This window comes from Pomacea canaliculata, linkage group LG10, assembly GCF_003073045.1.
Source record: "Pomacea canaliculata isolate SZHN2017 linkage group LG10, ASM307304v1, whole genome shotgun sequence".
Taxonomy (NCBI): domain Eukaryota; kingdom Metazoa; phylum Mollusca; class Gastropoda; order Architaenioglossa; family Ampullariidae; genus Pomacea; species Pomacea canaliculata.
The window spans coordinates 24,806,078-24,823,737 of NC_037599.1; the positions used below are offsets into that span (position 1 = coordinate 24,806,078).

At 40.2% G+C, this 17,660-nt stretch overlaps 2 protein-coding genes across 2 annotated transcripts; one reads left to right on the forward strand and one right to left on the reverse strand.

Moving 5' to 3' along the window:
• Positions 1–5,038: 5,038 nt before the first annotated feature.
• On the reverse strand, positions 5,039–11,961 carry LOC112574224 (serine/threonine-protein kinase fray2-like). Its single transcript, XM_025255128.1, has 4 exons — positions 11,415–11,961; positions 10,586–10,942; positions 9,454–9,525; positions 5,039–7,175 (listed from the first exon to the last, which is right to left on the reverse strand). Exons 1-4 carry the CDS (start codon positions 11,934–11,936, stop codon positions 7,062–7,064), a joined length of 1,065 nt encoding a protein of 354 aa, XP_025110913.1. The 5' UTR covers positions 11,937–11,961; the 3' UTR covers positions 5,039–7,061.
• Positions 11,962–12,009: 48 nt separating this feature from the next.
• On the forward strand, positions 12,010–17,268 carry LOC112574225 (NADH dehydrogenase [ubiquinone] 1 alpha subcomplex assembly factor 2-like). Its single transcript, XM_025255129.1, has 6 exons — positions 12,010–12,255; positions 12,774–12,875; positions 14,242–14,282; positions 14,776–14,850; positions 15,402–15,465; positions 16,581–17,268. The coding sequence occupies exons 1-6, from the start codon at positions 12,126–12,128 to the stop codon at positions 16,655–16,657; spliced, it is 489 nt and encodes a 162-aa protein (XP_025110914.1). The 5' UTR covers positions 12,010–12,125; the 3' UTR covers positions 16,658–17,268.
• Positions 17,269–17,660: the final 392 nt, after the last annotated feature.

A 17,660-nucleotide genomic window follows, 5' to 3' on the forward strand; every position in this document is an offset into this window, starting at 1 on the left:
CCAGCGCTGGGCAAACTGCGAGTAAACTGATGAAGGAGGATCAACCGCAGCCAATGTTTTCTAGATAATTTTTTGAATATTCTACTGATGTCCACGGGCAGCACTCAGCTGACCTCATCGCACTGCCACGATCTCGCAACTTCGCAATGTTAATAAAAGTATTAAACAGACAGAGAAACAAATTCAATGTTCCATGTGTTTTATTCAATGAAGGAATCAATGTCACATGCCCACTTTAATGTAGAAATGTGTATTCATCTGCTACATTCAAAGATGAAAGCAGCTTCCGTATCCTGGGATCTCAAGAAGGAATCGGCTGATAACCGTTAAAATGCAAATGACCTTTTATAAGCGTTTTCTAAAAGACTGGTTTAAAACATTCACTAAGAAGCAGAAATCATGATAATGATATTGCTTGAAAGGATGACCTTCACCCTGTACACTAGGACAAAGGTCAAGCACCAAGAATTTAGGTTCTGTGATTTGATTAACATCCGCAACTCTACCCTCCACCTCACCCCATCCCACAGAAAAACGATGAAAGACATTTTGGTTCTAATGAATGGCGACATCAGGGCTAGGGCCCACGTTGAGGCCCAGTTATAAGGCTACTCACTTGCAGGTTGCGATACACTGCAGTAGAGGTTGGGGGGGACGTGCAGACGTGAATGTGAACGAGTTTAAAATGGAATGAATTTTCTCAGCTCAGTGGGATGCTTTTGATACCATCACCGCTGCATTTTCAAAGACAAACATTTTGTTCTTGTTGTTTGGTTCTTCTTTGTGTTTTCTGTATTTGATTTTACTCTTCGTTAGTACTGTTGTTTATTCTTTTATAGTTCGTATGTTATTTGTTTGTTTCCTGTCCCTCGTATGCTGTCCATGTCTCGTTCTTGTTCTTAGGCGCTAACAGCTTGCTCCTTAAGGAGTGTAAGTGCTTTACAAATGTTGCAGTTGTTATTATAATGGCTAGAGATTATTTTCCGGATGACTGAGCTCACCGATGTCTATCGATACTTAGAATCGAACTGCCCAGCTGTGTTTTTCTGTTGCACTTTTTAACTTCCAGCCCAAGGTCTCAGAGTTTCATGGGGTGGGCGGCGCTTTGTCAGGACCTGAGCAGTCAGATGCCGAGTCTCAAGTCCATCAGCCTTTTTGTAAAATACAAACTGGGCAGCACTCTCCCCCTGTCGCCTCCCGGCTGAATCTTGGAGAATAAACAGTGTCTCAGCGTGCGATGTGCAATCTATCTCGAGGTCTTCTATTTGTTAGCTGTTCGTGTTTGTGGTCCCCCACACGTGGGTGTTTTCATTACTCGTGTGGACACAAGCGTCGACAAGCAAAATGAGTTTGCTATATCCTGGAAAAGTGAAAGACGATATCATATTGCAGTCTGGTGCAGCTCCGCGGCCATAAATGAGTCTTGAATGTGAAATAATCTCAAGAAAAGCTGTTTTACCAGCCTGCAAGGGAAGGATAGAGTTTAGACAGCGGGAGAAGGACAGAAGGCAGAACGTGATGTCACGTGCACATATGACATCAAGCACGCGCACACACACACATGGACACACGTGCAACACAGCCTGTGTGTTGTTTTGTCCCCCAGCACGTGATGTTGGCCTCGATGTGGGGAAGTCAGGACAATGACCGGTCAAGGGTTCGTTAGCACACAGTAATTGCCGCGTGATTCCAGGCTTTCAAACGGTCACCGGTACAGTGACGTCAGTCAGCTAACGTCTCGACAGCCCCTTGTTTGGGTGCCTACGTCACCAGCCTCCCCACGCCTGTCAGCATCATCACGTGGTGGAAGGAACAGGCGACCGTCTCGACATCCCGGCACCAAATTGTTGTTCATTTTCTTAACAAGTTCAGCTGAGGGCTGTACAGTTCTGTTGCTTCATTCTTGATGCAGACATTGAATTCGGTTAGAGCATTATTCAAGAATGAAACAGTTGAACTTATATTTCAAACAGGACTGTTGACTCAGATCACATGACTCTAGGGGTCAAGAGGTTTTGTTTGCGCTATGCGCAAATGCTGATGTTCCCCAACGTCTATAAACATGTACCCTACAAACTTTCAACGGTAGTCACTTTCTTAGTTTTAACAAATGTTTACCACAGACTATTTCTTTTAATCCTTCGAACAGTGTTAAACGTTTGCTCCTTCTCCACCGGAAGGAACACCAACTGGAAGCCGGAACTTCGTGGGCCAGGGGTAGCCAGGAGAAAGAAAAGAGTTTATAACAACCAGGTGGGGCGGGGGCTGAGGGGTGAGGTGCATGCGATGATTGAAGAGCGATTTTGTAGGGAATCCCACACGTTAAAAACATCTGGCGTGAGATTAACCACCTTTGTCGGAGGGTAGTTAGGCACTGGTCACCTCACCAATCGATGGCCGATCGCTTTTCTTAACATAAAAAATAAATAAAACTCCAGAGCAGTTCGTCCTCGGAAGAAATTAACGACCCTTCATTCTCCCTGCAGCCATGGAACCGATTTCCTTCTAAATGACAACCAATCACGAGGCTTGCTAAAAAAAAATAAATAATAAATAAAATAAAATACTTGCTGGACAAAGTTGGGGAGGAGGTAAGCAGATTACGAGAAGGGTGAGGGTGGGTACACCATAAGATCGGTCTCAAAAAGCTGTTGACACCATTGGCAATAACTCCAGTGATGACAGCGTTGGCCATGATAACTCCCGTGACCTCTACTGACCCTTTTCGACTCCTTGACCTCGTACTTGATTGGTTGCCTTAGGAACCTCCTCTCGTTTCGGTCACTGCTCCCTCTTTCTCTCAACTTCTTAATGGATGATCCTCCTATTAATGCGTTAATGACTCGTGGCAGGCGAGACAGCGCTGATGTAATCCATGGCTTTCACTTGCCAGCAACTCCATGTAAAACATTTTGTCTCGGTGTCGCTAATGTCAGTCCATCGCTGTCAACGTCGTCCGCGGCAGTTGAAAGTACACCACAGTTCCTCACCACACCACGGACGTGCATGGGTGGACATGTCTGTCTGCCGAGACCAACGCTTAGCCTCTTGCCAGGTTCTCCGCTGTTAGTCTCGGCGACCCTAAACAAAAATATGTCTCATGCCTCGTTTTAGTAGTTAACTGGAAAAAAATCGTCTGCCAACAGTCCAGTAATACAAGTTCGTGGACCTAATGGATTGTAGGTGTCAAGCAAAAGTCCTCGTTTTCACTCAAAAAACAAGTTTTGTTGGTTACTCCACGACACATTTTGGATTTAAATTACCCAGCGATTCCTGATGTTTCTGAGTGTTGAAAGACATAGGCACTTGCCGTCTCCCTGTCAAAAGGACGAAGTTTTATTTGTGCTTCAGTCTTTGTCACGTTGCGCGCACGTACCACACCAAAGTCGCGCATGCGCAGACGTATACGAGTTTTGTTCCACTAAAAACGACACACACAAAAAAACACACAAGACAGATCTTCCACTTCGTACTTTGTCTAAATTTAATATACCACGTACTGCGATAAAGTTCCCTCAGCCACTCCATCACACAAAATAAAACACTCTCACTCACTCACTCACTGTCTCCCCCAGTCCTGTCCCGATGTATCTCACACATAAACACTAACGCTCTTGTCATCAGGTTGGTTATCGGGACACAGTCCTGTACTCGCTGTTATTCGCAGCTCCCCGGCGTCCAGGGGTGCATTAGAGTGAAACATCTTTCTGTATCCAAGGTAACGGGTCACACAACACACAAGACACGCTGCCCACTGACCTGTCCATGTCTTGGCGAGTGCCGTCCAGCAGGCTCTCTGACTCCCAAACTGTGCCTACAGTATAAATTAATGTTTTAAGACATTAAAACAGAGTAGATTGGGGTTCTGAAAAATGAAGTTCGATTAAAACAAAAAAAAAAAACGAAGTAAATTTGAACAGATAGAAAACTCGGGATTCCGGGCTTGACGGGCACAAGTCTCTATTTGCCATGAGCAACCTGTCTCGGCAACCAGCGGGGTTTCCTCGGGAAGTGAACTATCGACTGACCACCCGCGTACAATGTCTACAGTTCACTCACTTCTAGAAGCTGTCAACAACTCACAGCCACGCACTCTTCCCCACTGTCGCGTGCGGCGCAAGGTGTCCGTCGTCTGTCGCTGACCCTGTGTCGTCACCGTCACGTCTTCCACAACGGCAGGTCAAGCGTGTCCTCCACATGGGCATCGGTGATGTTAGTAGTGTTGGGACTTAGTGTACTGTATCGAGATCTTAGATGTGTGTTGATATTTGGATGGGTTTGTAGTCTGGCAGTCTGTTGAACTAAACTGAAGGACTCGTCGCTTGCTGATAATAGTCGTCTGGGGAACACGTGGACAGACGAGCAGCTAGTGAGGCTCGCCACTCACACTTGTCTTGGGATGGCGAGCAGTTCCTGCACGTGACGAGCGGACCCCGCTTCAGGGTACCTCCACAATCCACCCGATGTTGTCGACACCAGACCGTCCAGTCTACCTGCTGCCGCTGTTGCGATCCTCATACAGACATGTCGTAGAGCTGCCGTCTGTGGAGAAGGTGGTTGCTAAATACTTAAAACTGTCTTGCATGTCCTAAAAATCATGTTCAACACGTGGACTGGAGTGCAGTTACCTCCTGTCATTGTGGCGGCTGTTGTCTGCAGCAAATGTGGACAAAGGTTTGAGCAAGTCTGTCTTTCCATGACGGTCATACACCAACATGACTGGGGCTCTCAGCAGTTTAGACTGAAGCCATCTTCATATGCCATTAAGCATCTTCCTTCAGGTCATTGGAGAAACAAATGCACGTAAACTGTGTTGAAGAAATATCCCAATATAGCTGTGGCAATGTGGGAGGTGGTCAGAGACACGTTGTAAATTCATTACCAAGATTACTTTGTTTCAGCTCTATAATTCTGATTATTCTCCCCCACCACCGCCCGGCCAAAAAATAAAGGCAGCTCGCAATTTGTGCTATCAGTCTCCACACACATCAAGACACCTACTACAGAGTTTGTCACTGCAATACCACAACTCATCACAGAAATGCAATATCTTTTTAATTCAAATAACAAATTCAAGAAATGTGCTTGCTAATAAGATGTCTTGTACAATGTGACTTGGTCAGTCAAGGCAAACAACAATTTCCAAAATAAAAAAGTTAGGCTAACTTTAACTTTTTCTTTCTGTAATTTTGTTCCTAATTTTCTTTTTTGTATTTATTTTGTGTCCACTTTTGATCCATAACTGTTTTGCATCTATTTTGCATAATTACTTTTCATAATGACCCCCTCCCTTCATCCAGACTAGCCTCATCACCACTTTTATTCCCAACCTGCTAGTTCTAGCTGCAGTTCAAAATATGTGTCAAACAACTGACAACAATTTACATCACCAAAAATATAATAATAAATAAACCTTTCAAATATAGGATTACAAGTGATGAAATCTGCAGGCCTCTGACTTTTAGTAAAGAACACATCTACCAAAAATAAATTATGTTTGCAAGAAACTTGACAACAGCCTCCATCATGCCTGTCATGCTATAAGAACCCCCATTTGTATGAACTGTCGCTCAGGTGTATTTCAATAAACCAAATTTTCATTATAGATTCTTTGGAGATTATTTAAAGGACATAAACTATTTACTGTTATGCATGCCATTCTTTAACAGTGTTGGATAACTCATGACTATTTCATCTTTCTTTCTTAAAACACATAATGCAAAACTGTCACCACTGACTAAGCATACAAATCATTACCAATGGCAGCGTTAGCTGCAAAAATCCACAGCAATGTTATGAAAACTACTGAAACAACAAGAAATTGTCCCTATACTGGTGAATAGCTCTTGCCAATTGAAGTGTCAGTAACTGAACACCACCATCACCCCACCACACACACACAAAGGCATGCATAGACATACATATACACACAACACAGTCTGACAACTCTGACAAGACAGAGAGGACAGACAAAGAGAGACTGTGAGAAAAGAAACAAGTCACTTTCTTTTTAACTTTCTTACTGAACCCCAAAACTTGTAAATCCCCATCAAACCTCATGTTGTTTCAATAAATGGATTACCTCTTGCAAAAACAATTCTGTGTTATCTTGCATGCTTAGGAACAAGAAGTGTACCCAGAAACCCTCATAAACTTACCACAAGCTGCATACTTACCTTTTCCTAATGTCAATAAGTTATACACAGCTCTTTATTATCCTTGCCTTGTTACCTTGTAATGTGGCTCTCCAGAATGACATAATCACAACCAGCTCATTCACTTTCTAGTCTTTCCACTCTACACCACCTCCCCTCAGATTACTTTGTTTCCAAGCTCACTAATTTATAACCCTAGCTCATTAGTTAATAATGAAGCCAAAATGGTGTTTTACATCTTGTAAATCAGTACTACTTTCAAAAATCAAATGTCAGCACTGCAGTCAGTATAACAGTGGTAAACTGTAAGCTGCCGTTATATGATCTTACTTCCATATGATCTTGCTCATTCTAAACATATCAGCACTTGTCTCTTGCCCATGGATTTAGAGTAACTAAAATATGTCTAGCCCATACATGCATCATGCATATACTTTGCACAGATAACTTTTTTTTCTTCTTCTTTTTGCACTCAATTTACTTGAACTGCAAGTTCATATTTTAAAAAAATAACCAACCATTAGAGAATGATGACAAAATATCCTTCATACTTTGAATAACCCAAGTCAACACCCCCTTCACGTGGTATGCAAGGAAAATAACCCATGTCAATACCCTCTTCACAAAAAAATCAGACTTCTGAACTGTGTACAACACTGGTGATCATTATGGGGATACTGAAATATCAACTACCAAAAATGTTATTTCTTATTTCTGCCTTTTTGAAAATGAGTCTGTGAAAACAACTTTCATGATGAAACAATAGTTAGGATCACCCTAAGACCAAAACATCTCTTTCCATCTCCCTAAGCCCAACCCAGAAGAAGAAAGGATCACTTGTGCAGCACAATTCACTGTTGGGAGAAGAAAGAAGAAAGCTAGAACATCCTGCTGTGCCTTCTCATCTCACTTCATGAGGGGCCGTGTCTTGGAGTCCTCTTCAATGCAAATGTTGGAGCGATAACGGTTCACTTCCTGCATGTAGCGTGACCAAGCATCATTAGAGCTGTCCTTCTCCTCCTGCACATACAGACTAGCAACATTAGCAACACTGCACCTTCCTACCTTTCAGCTTCCATTGTGCATACAGCTACTTGCAGCCTTGATGGGCGGAGCCGTGCTGCTGACCAAGCAACATATTCATTAAGGAGAAATAAAAAAGTCTCAGCTCATACATAACACATCACTCAGCTCTTATGCAGGAGTCGTAACTCCAGGAAAATAAACAATCTCATAAAAAATACAACCTTAAAAAGAATGTGGTGATGAGATAGTAAGTAGATTAAACATGTACATCTCTTAACACAGACAGTTTTACACAATGACTGGCCTCTACACCAGCAGCAATAAACACAATGGTCTATGCCTGATACAGTACTCTACTGAACGCTGCCATAGTAACAACAAAAATATGGTGCACGAGGTAAGTATAAGACACCAATTTAAAATTTAATAAGAGATACAAAACAGGGGTGGATAAAAATTGCAATATCTAGATGGGTCTTCTCTCACAAGTGCAATTTACCTCTGAACCATTGCCATATCGAGCGTAAAACACGTCAGCTGAGGTATACTATGCCATTAACAGTTTAAAAAGTCTTTTTCAGCCTAGGTTTGTAAAATCGCTTTCCGAAATTCCAAAAATATAAACACTGAACAGCCACCCTTTCCTGCTAGTTACACTTCTCAATATTTATGGCCATTCTGCTGGAACCTATTTTCTAAAAGAGAGGTTGTCTACAAATTACAAATTTGGAATTTTGGGTTTAACATGAGAAGATTTTTAAGCACTCTCCCACCCACCCATCTCTCATCTACTTCTCCTCATCAACCCATTCTTCTCCTCAGCTCTAACCACAAACATTCTTCCCTTCATCTTCAAACCCAACCACACACATTCTTCTACTCCTCAACCCCAACCATACACATTCTTCTTCTCATCCTCAAACCCAACCACACACATACTTCTTGTTCTCAACCCAAACCCAAATATTCTTCTCATCATCAACCCCAGCCACACATGTTCTCCTCCTTCTTCTCAAACCCAACCACACACATACTTTTCCTTGTTCTAAACCCCAACCCCAATATTCATCTCATCCTCAACCACAACCACATATTCTTCTGCTCCTCAGCCCCAATCACCCACATTCTTTTACTCCTCATCAGCCCCAACCATACACATTTTTCTTCTCATCCTCAACCCCAGCCACACACATTCTTCCAAAATGGTTGCCAGCTGTCAACTAATGATGTTGTGTAAGCAACATTTTACAAAAGTCTTGAGCCATCACCTGTGACAAAAGACACATGTGAATGTGTAAAACCTAGTTTGATTTTGTAAGATTATCTGAATAATTCAACAAAAAGTTTTTATTTACTAGATATATAAAAACCTCTGACATTTATACTTGATTTTATTCTCCTGAATCCATCTAGCCTTGCAATGAGTTTAGCAGGCAGAACTAGGCAAGAAAATGTTGGCTGAAAATTTAAATCAAATAGTATGCATAGCATGTCAAAGTAAATAAATACCATACTATTAAAACACAAAAAAGTCAAGTTATTCCTGCATAAAAAGGATGAAAATATCATCATTAATAAACAGTTATGATCCTTAAGTTTTCTTTTACTTAAAAAAATAAGGCCATTTTTTTAATTTAGTAAAAAATAAAAATCACCTATTTAATGCCAAAACTTTTTACTGAAAAAATAATGTTAATGCCGGAAGGATACCAATGTCCACTTCTTTACCTTGTGTACATTTGGTTCTGATCCTAAATGAACAAGTTTCTAAAAACTGTTTTCAAACACAACTTACTTTGAGTTGTGTCAACTTATTTACATATTTATGACAAAATTATCCCCAGGTAACAGTTACATTCAAAAAATACTTTAGGGCCTAATACACCTGCTACTTATTCTTTATCTTCAATACTGGTCAAATCTCATGGTATTTTTGTCACAGCCAAGATCCCCAACTAACAAAATGTAGTTAATCTCCTGTCAACAGACAAGTTGCTGAAATATGCTGCAAACCTTGATGCAGCTAGAAACTTCCTATTTTTACAAGTCTCAGCATAAATGAAGCCCAGAAAGACCTGGTGGCCAAGGTAAGTGTCAATGATTTTCCCAAACTATAAGTTTGCTCTAGCATGCCACCACATGCAGAAATTTCACTGTCATTTGAAAGCACGTATGATATCAAATAACCAGTATCAAATACCTAGTCCCACACCTTGACTTATCCAGAAAATGTACATGTTATTCACAATTCACTTGCCCAGTTACTACTTACCACTTCTTCTTCCTTCTTTGGCTTATGCACGATACCAGTCTTGAGAATTTTGGCAGCACGGCGTTTTGCAATCTGAAGAAAAACAAGTACTGACACCGTAAGAGTGTGCATGAACAACTTAAGAAGGCAATGGGAGAAAGGTGGTGCACCACTAGCAGGTACTGGAGATGACCCTTGACTGTAGGCTGTGGAGAAACAGCCTGCCTAGCAGTGACTCACAGCTGACATGGTCAAGCCTGTCAGGAAAGATTTTCATCTTCAACAAGACTTCTACACAGCTGTTGTGGCCCAGCTGTCACTGTTAATCACTGACCAAGAAACTGGCTTAGGGAGAAAAACTGATTTTCATTTAACCTGCGTTTTTTAATATCCTTTTTTTCTAACCATCAGAAATCTTATTTTATCTTTTACAAAACAACCAGTCTTTGAATTTTACACAGATTCTTGTCAAGACCATGCACAAGTGTGTGTGTGTGTGCACACACATACTATCTGCCATAGATAGGTGTCTCCATAAAGCATCACACTATATACCATTAATCATATTTATAAAAATATATCTATGTGCATATATTAAGTCTTAACAGAAAATTGAACTGAAATCACTTCTACCTGACCAATATTTCTTTCCTTGTACAAAAAGCTAACACTACAGAAACTAAGATTTGTCTGCTCTTTGCTGCACAGTACAACTGAGATAAATGACTCCTCAAGAAAACAAATCTCAAACAGCACCATACTTGCAGATCAGGATAAAAATAAATATTATAGTATATTTTAGCTGCATCATAATTGTCTATGATTGTGAAAGTGGATTTGAGGATAAGGTCAAAAAGGGAGTCATTGGAGCTATAAGCAGCTGACCAGTACCCTCTAATATCTGTACCCTTTAATACCTGTATCCTCTAAATCTGTACCCTTTAATACCTGTACCCTCTAATACCTGTATCATTTAATAACCTGTATTCTCTAATATCTGTGTCAAAATAATGCATATTCACCATTCTAGCTGGTCTATACCGAAGACACTTAAACATATTCTAAGGAATTAAAAAGTAAAACATGCAGTGTAAACCTCAGGAAACACATAGAGGCATCTAAGCAAATGGCACAGGACGGCCAAAGCCCTTACAACTGGCAGAACTGGTGTGGTCCCACTAGCACCATCCGCCACTGCTTCAGCTGGAGAGTTCACTGCTAGTGAGGCACCAGGGGATGTGGCAGCAGTGGACTGTGGTCCTGCCGTGGAATCAGTCGTAGCCGCATTCATCTGCTGCCGAAATAACTCCATAAAACTTCCATCATTACGGAACTGATTCTGGATGATCGGCTGTTGTGGGATGGGAGGTGGAACCCACGGCACTGCCCTTGGCAGAGGGGGAGGCACTCTAGAAGCCTTTCTCTTACTATGGTCCCTGCTTCGACGATCTCTGTCACTGTCCCAATCATCTCTGCTGTCTCTTCGTTTACCATCATCCCTTCTGCTGCTCTGTTGAAGACCATTTACAACACTGTCAATTATTAATCCTCCAGTGTAAATTATGCAAGACACAAAAAAACCAAAACTTTTAACAGGATTGGGTAACTGAAATACCTATAACAGCAGGTCTGTGTAATAACTACTTCTAGCAAAAGCATTTATGATGGATCTGTCTTATTTCTAACAATATCTCTGGTCATCCTTGGGTGAGTCTGCAAAAGAGTCTTTACTGGGAAAAAGATTATGTGATTGAGTCTTCGCACACCAATGGTTGAAACATCTTGGTTATAGCAGTGGTTATGTAATCTCACTGAAATGGTTCTTTAAAAGAGGATTCACATCAAACCAGATTTTCCTAAAAACAGAAGAATAAAAAGCTTAAAGGGCTCTTTCCTATGTATTAGACTACCAGGTTTATTTGTCCTGACCTGAGAGTGTAGTTTTCAATATGGGTAAGGTGTAGCTCTTGAAAGTTACTTACATTATTTCGGCGCCTTTCGTCATCATGTCTGCTTCTTGAACTGAAACTGTCATCGTCGCTCCTTCGACTGCTTCTGCGATCACGGTCACGACTTCTCGACCGCTTGTCCCGTCGCCGTGACCGATCACGATCCCTCGACCGCGACCGCTCTGAACTACGCCTGCGGTCTCCCGAATCATCACGACTTCGTCTATGCGAACGCTCAGAATGTCTTTCTCGATTGCTGTCACTGTCTCTATTTCTGTATGAAGAACTCCTGCGGCTATTATCGTCGCCAGATCCTTTTCTGTGTCCGTCGCTGTCAGCTCCATAATCTCTTGAAGCGGGCGAGTAGCGATCTCTTCGAGTTAGTTGTCTATCGTCCATTCTCTCTCCTCTTCGACTATCAAAATCTCCAGAATATTGTTCGTTAAAGTCATCAGCACTCTCTTCTTCGTTTACTCGGTGTCTTTCTGAATCAACAAACCGTTTATCAAACCTTTCTGTAACTACACAGCTATTCCACACTTCCCCATACGCCATTTTGCACAAAAATCTTCAGCAGCAAGCGAGCGAACGATTGGTTGTTTTCTTTACTTCATCCAATGAGAAACAGTTTAACATCGTGCCTCCCACAGCATTAATGGCTTCAGGTCACGGACGTTATCACTCCTGACTTTCGGTTCAACGTGTTAAAATACTTTTCCTGCACCTTTGATAAACTGTTGCACTATGTCACGGTCAGGTGGTATTATTGCCAGAATTTGGCATGGTCTTCAAAAGTCTCTAACGAGGGAAAGTCAAGTAGTGAAAATGGTGGGAGAAGATCACTTAGGCAACAAATATTTCGAGAAACTTGCAGGTCAGAGTCTGGCGAGTTCTTTTGATGTTTGGCCCGACCGTCTACGAACAAGTGAACAGCAAATAATATACGTTAACGTTGAACAAAAACGAAGATAAAAGTAGTTAGTATAAATCGTAGAAGACAGGCTATGGTCAACAGAGTGAGGCTGTTTGTTAGCTCAGCCACGCGACTTTAGAACGTTACTGTGTGCCAATGAATGTCGATCATACGTAAGCCAAAACCATAATTTGCATGAGAGTCTGGGGCAGTAGATATGAAGTCGCCGAAAACTAGCTAGGCTTTCACAGTCAGCAACAGACTGGTTACTAAAATGAAAGCTTGTTCCTTCTAGAATCTAGATAATGAAAAGTGTGCGTGACTGCTCTGTCAAGTGTAAATGAGTTTATCACATTAGCAGCATCTGGTCCCCAGTTAGAATTCCCATAAGCAGAGCCTGTTCTTTTTCTATGGCCATGTCCTTTGACAACAGAGGATTTTTTTCAGACAATAATAAAATCATTTTGTCTTCTGTCAAGATCCAGCTAGAAACAGGAGAGCCTCACGATGGGTAGAACCACGTGATGCCAGACAGAGCGATGATCCAACGTTTATTCCTGAAGTACCTATGGAATGGGAAGGCAAGTGTTGAAGAGTGTGAAGCTCACATGAGCACTTCCAGAATTGGAAAATCATGTTTAGTCTTTCTGACCCATAGCAAGAGATTATATCCTTATGAATACATTTTTAATAAACAGAAATCTTGTTTGTGCATGTTTCAAATGTCCAGTTGTTTGTGGATATGACATCAGTTTGTGTTGAAGTACACAAACAGCATGTCATGAGTTAATTTAATTGTGCACTTTTACTGTTCAGAATCATAACCAGAGCAGGTTGTACTGTGTGCTAAGCAACAATAAGAAAGAAGTAACAATGAAAACACTAGAATGACATGCTTTGATACACTGAACACAGAGCCACAGACTAAAGAATACACCAGTAATGAAAATTCAGTGTAAAAAACACATTTGACTAATAAAATACAATGTGAAAATGAATTACATAATCGTAGCAAAATGATAAAAAAAATGTTAAACATAACATTTTTTTCAACAAAAATGTTTTAAGTGTGCGTTTGAATGTTACCTTTGATTCAGGGTTGTGAATGTGGTATGGAAGAGAGCTCCAGCCTCTAGAAGCACAGGAGAACATATGTTGTCCAGTGCGGCTGTCTTTGTAGGCAGAGTGGAAAGAATGCAAGAGGTTTGACTGCAGATGAGGAGCAGAGGTTTTGAGCAGGAGTATGGACTTGACAGACAGATAAAAAAAAAAAAGGAGCCAATTAAGAATGTGTAGTAGAGATTTTACAGTCAGTCCATGCCTGGTAGCTAGTGAAGAGTATGAGGAAGTGGTGTAGCAAGTTCAGATTTGCAAGTCTGAAGAACAAGACAAGGAGCTGAGTCCTGGGCTTCTTGAAGTTTGTGAATTAAATTGCATAGACAGCCAGCAAGAAGAGAGTTGCAGTAGTCTAAGTTAGAACAAATGAGCAAATGAGAATTTTGGTGGTTGAGATGGACAGAGTATGGCGAATGGAGCTGACCTTCGAGGGCTCATACTCAAAAAACAGCAGATGTAAGAAACATGCTTATCAGGAGACACGTCAGCAGACATTATGTAACCTATGTTACATGTTGAAGTAACAAAAGGAACATCAGCATCGCCTACCCAAACAGAGGCAGGCAGTGAAGGGTAAACTCTGGTTCTCTTTGAAAAACAAGCTTCTTTTTTTTTTCTTCGTTTAGTTTTAACTTGTTGTGAGTCATTCATTGTCTAATATCAGAAATACAATCTTGGAAGTGCTTTGCGAGGAAGTGTCTGCTTTTTGTCTCTCTCTTGTTCACATTTTCTTTTTGAGGCCAAAAAGGTGATATTAGATGTTGAAAATTAGTTGTTCTTTTAAAGCACATTACCTTTTTTACACTTTAAATGACTTTTTTTTTTTTTAAGCATGGCTTCGAAAACGAAGGAATAATCCTCCCACACAAGAGGTGAGTCATTAAACTCCAACAAGAGATGCAATGTGTCTATATATTATGATATAATGTTATCTGCATGTAATTTGTTTATAAACCACTAGAGTACACAGCTGCATGTTCTGTTGTAATATGTTAAAAGAATCCATGTTTAAGGTATCGATAAATCTTCTAATGTACCTTAATGTTTCTGCTGATGCTATTGATTTGGCAGTGAAACTGAAAACAGACATTGACTGCAAATGTATGGAGGTATTAACTCCTTTATAAGGCTGAAAACTGAGACATTGTCATGGGTTACCTTTGATGTGGAGAATAGGGGTAAAGTCAATTCTTAAAACTCTTTTTCGTGTCTGTGGTGGAAAGAGGAGCTTACTCATAATGTTGAGCATTTTCTGCCTCATGCATCTTATCATGTGTCTTATGATGCTGCTGAGAAGTAGCTGTCACATGTATCTCAAGCTGCAAATACAGCTGGCAATTCACTTTTGTGTACTGTATAATCCAGGAAATAGACATGAACTATGCCATTGGGCTCAGAACACAGATGTATGCAAAAGAGCTGGAGGAGAAGATGAATTCGGTAAGTTTACAGTCATTGATATGATCGATCACCTTTCTGTAGCATGCTTCTTCATATTATGAACATGCTATATAAATTATGCATTTAACATTGAGGTCACCTGAAGACATTTTTTGCATTACTAAAGTGAAACAGTCAGCAGCTCCGGTTTTCAGTAAATCATATTCAGCAATCAACACTGAAAGTGCAGCAAAAAGTCAGTGCCCTGAGGCCAATTTTTCGTTTTGGCGTGCTTTGAATTTTTAGCCATCTAATAAGCCTTTCAACAAATCCTCAAAATCTTCCCATTCAAACTTACGCTTCATCTCAGAGATGTGATACAACTGAAGACAAATCTGTAAATATTCTGCAGTCGGGGTTGCCTTTAGACAATTTTGAAAAATTTGAATCAGAGTGTGATTGGAGTTTGAAAAGTTTGTAGACAATGCAACAAAAAAAAAAAATCAAATAATTTGTAACAAATTTGTTCTTCAGCTCTGTATGATTGGGAAAAAAATATAGAAAATGGTAGGAACTACATATGTAATGCTTAACATGTTCCTTTCTTGCAGTCCAGAGAACCAGCAGCAACTAATAAATCTTACACAGAAACAATCACTCAAGGTCATTTTACTAGTAAGTCGCTGTCTTGTTGTGCCACATCATAATAAAGTCTATATTCATTAAAGAACCACGATTAAATGTCATAATAAGCTGATTTGACCTAGCAAGTCGTTCTATATCAATCTTTATATTTAAATTGATGCTTACCTAGATTGTATGTTTAATCTGGAGACTCTCCAAACAGGCTGAGGGGATTGGCTGTCCTTGATATTGTTTGTTTAGTGGTCGTGCTTCGCTTTGGATAAAAATGTTAGGACCTTCATGTTTACATGTGCTTCTGCTGTTTTTTTCTGCTTCTGGCTTGCCACAGGACTGTGTGTAATGTATATGTTATTTTGAAGTGCGAACTGTATCTTTTGGGTGGAATCCATTCCGCCTGATGCTCTTGCTTTGGCAGCGACCTTGAGCTACATTGAGTAAACTGAAGTGATGATCACCCTCTTGCAGTTTCATGAGATAAAATTTCTTCATATTCTTAAGATTGCTCAATTGTCCCAGTCTTCTCTTGGTGTCACTCATCTTATTCTCTGGAGTCGTTACGGTACATCTAGTCATCTCCCTGTATTGCGGGAACGCAGCGAGTATTCGCATTGTTTTTCCTTCTGCATCTTTATTACTTTTTGTGATTTTGTTCTACATCTTTGTTACTATTTTTGTGATCTTGTTCAGCGCAATAAGTTTGCCTTTGGCTGAGATATTTCACTTTATAAATTCTCATTATTATTAACCTTTCCCATAATGCTAGTCCTTTTTTGCACCTTTCCTTTTGCAATATCATGTTATTCTCAGCTCTTGTTCTTGTTATTTAGTTCCTCTTTGTCTTTTCTGTATTTGATTCTATTCGTTCCGTAGATGCTTTATTCTTTTGTTGTTTGTTTTCCTGTCCCTCATATGCTGTCCATGCTTCGTTCTTGTTCTTAAGTGCTAAGAGCATGCGCCTTAGGAGTGTGAGTTTGCGCTTTACAAATTTTGCATTTATTATTAATATAATGTGACAGTTGGTTTTACTTTTCATGATTATCAATACAAGTACCACAGTCTCCCTACCTCCTTTGTTAGCATTACTTTTGGGAGGCAAAACATGACATTCAATGGCAATGGGAAAACTTTGCAATTTTCTTTTAAAGGTGAATTTCCCAAATACGAGGATTATGAACAGACACCAGGTGAATCCCAGACGAGAAAGAAGCATCAAGAGAAATGACACAACTTTCTTGTCAGTTCCATTGCCGTGTGCTAAAAAGAGGCTGTAGTAACAAATGCCTTTATGGACTACATTTTCCCACATAAAGACGAGCTGAATGTGACTTCCAGAAATTCTTTTAGCAGCACAAAATGTTAAATCATTTTTAAGACTGTTACTAATAGTGACAAAGAAGTCAAGTGTGGTCCACTTTCAAAGACTGGAATTTTAAAAAGGGAATTATTTGCTTAATACTAAAGCAAGTATGACATCCTGAGGATTCAACAGTGTACCCAAACATCTAAAACTTTTGAGCAATTGGTTGATAGAATCCTCTCATGTTGCTCCGACATACAGTATATAAAAAAAATATGATGGTTGCTGAGAAAAACTTTGACAGCATTTTGTAAATGAAATCAACTGAGATGCTAACTCATAGCAGCTGCTTCAGCATTAGTTGACTTCAGTTCACCTTCAATATGGAGTGAAGTGCAAGAACAAGTATTTGTGATTTTAGAGAAGAATGTATGAATGTATGACTTTGGCTATACTATAACATTTTCTGCAAAATATCATATACATCAATGTGATTCTGGTTGTGAATAAAATGGTACAAGCTGTATTGATGATGACAAGTATTGTAAACATTGAAATTTTATGTCTGCATTGCAGAATGTTACATGTTACATTTAATACGTAGTTCATCAGCTTTAACATTCCTGACTAAATCGAGCTTGCATGGACCAAGTGTTACAACAGCTTCATATTTTCTTGTGAACCACACTGCACTTACTGGAGCCACATTATGTTGACATTGTAAAGCACAACATTGTGTAATACCTGTATTATTTTAGAACTTGCAGTCTCAAGATATAACAGTACCATCAACAGGGATTTAGTTTCATTTTTTCCTTGAATGGTACTGTTCATTGGGTATGGGCTCATGGATCAGTGCCACATCTGACAAGGCCATCCTCTCTTGGGTGATGGTGAGCAGGTCCTGCACAGGGTGACCAGTCCACTC

What these genes read in the sequence shown, in the direction of transcription:
- LOC112574225 (XM_025255129.1), top strand. Translation starts at nt 12,126, where the DNA reads ATGTCACGGTCAGGTGGTATTATTGCCAGAATTTGGCATGGTCTTCAA. An exon ending in ATATTTCGAGAAACTTGCAG is followed by an intron (nt 12,256 to 12,773) that starts GTCAGAGTCTGG and finishes TCTTCTGTCAAG; the next exon opens with ATCCAGCTAGAAACAGGAGA. An exon ending in AGTACCTATGGAATGGGAAG is followed by an intron (nt 12,876 to 14,241) that starts GCAAGTGTTGAA and finishes TTTTTTTTTAAG; the next exon opens with CATGGCTTCGAAAACGAAGG.
- LOC112574224 (XM_025255128.1), bottom strand. Translation starts at nt 11,936, where the DNA reads ATGGCGTATGGGGAAGTGTGGAATAGCTGTGTAGTTACAGAAAGGTTT. An exon ending in ACGAAAGGCGCCGAAATAAT is followed by an intron (nt 10,943 to 11,414) that starts GTAAGTAACTTT and finishes GGTCTTCAACAG; the next exon opens with AGCAGCAGAAGGGATGATGG. An exon ending in CAAAGAAGGAAGAAGAAGTG is followed by an intron (nt 7,176 to 9,453) that starts GTAAGTAGTAAC and finishes CTGTATGTGCAG; the next exon opens with GAGGAGAAGGACAGCTCTAA.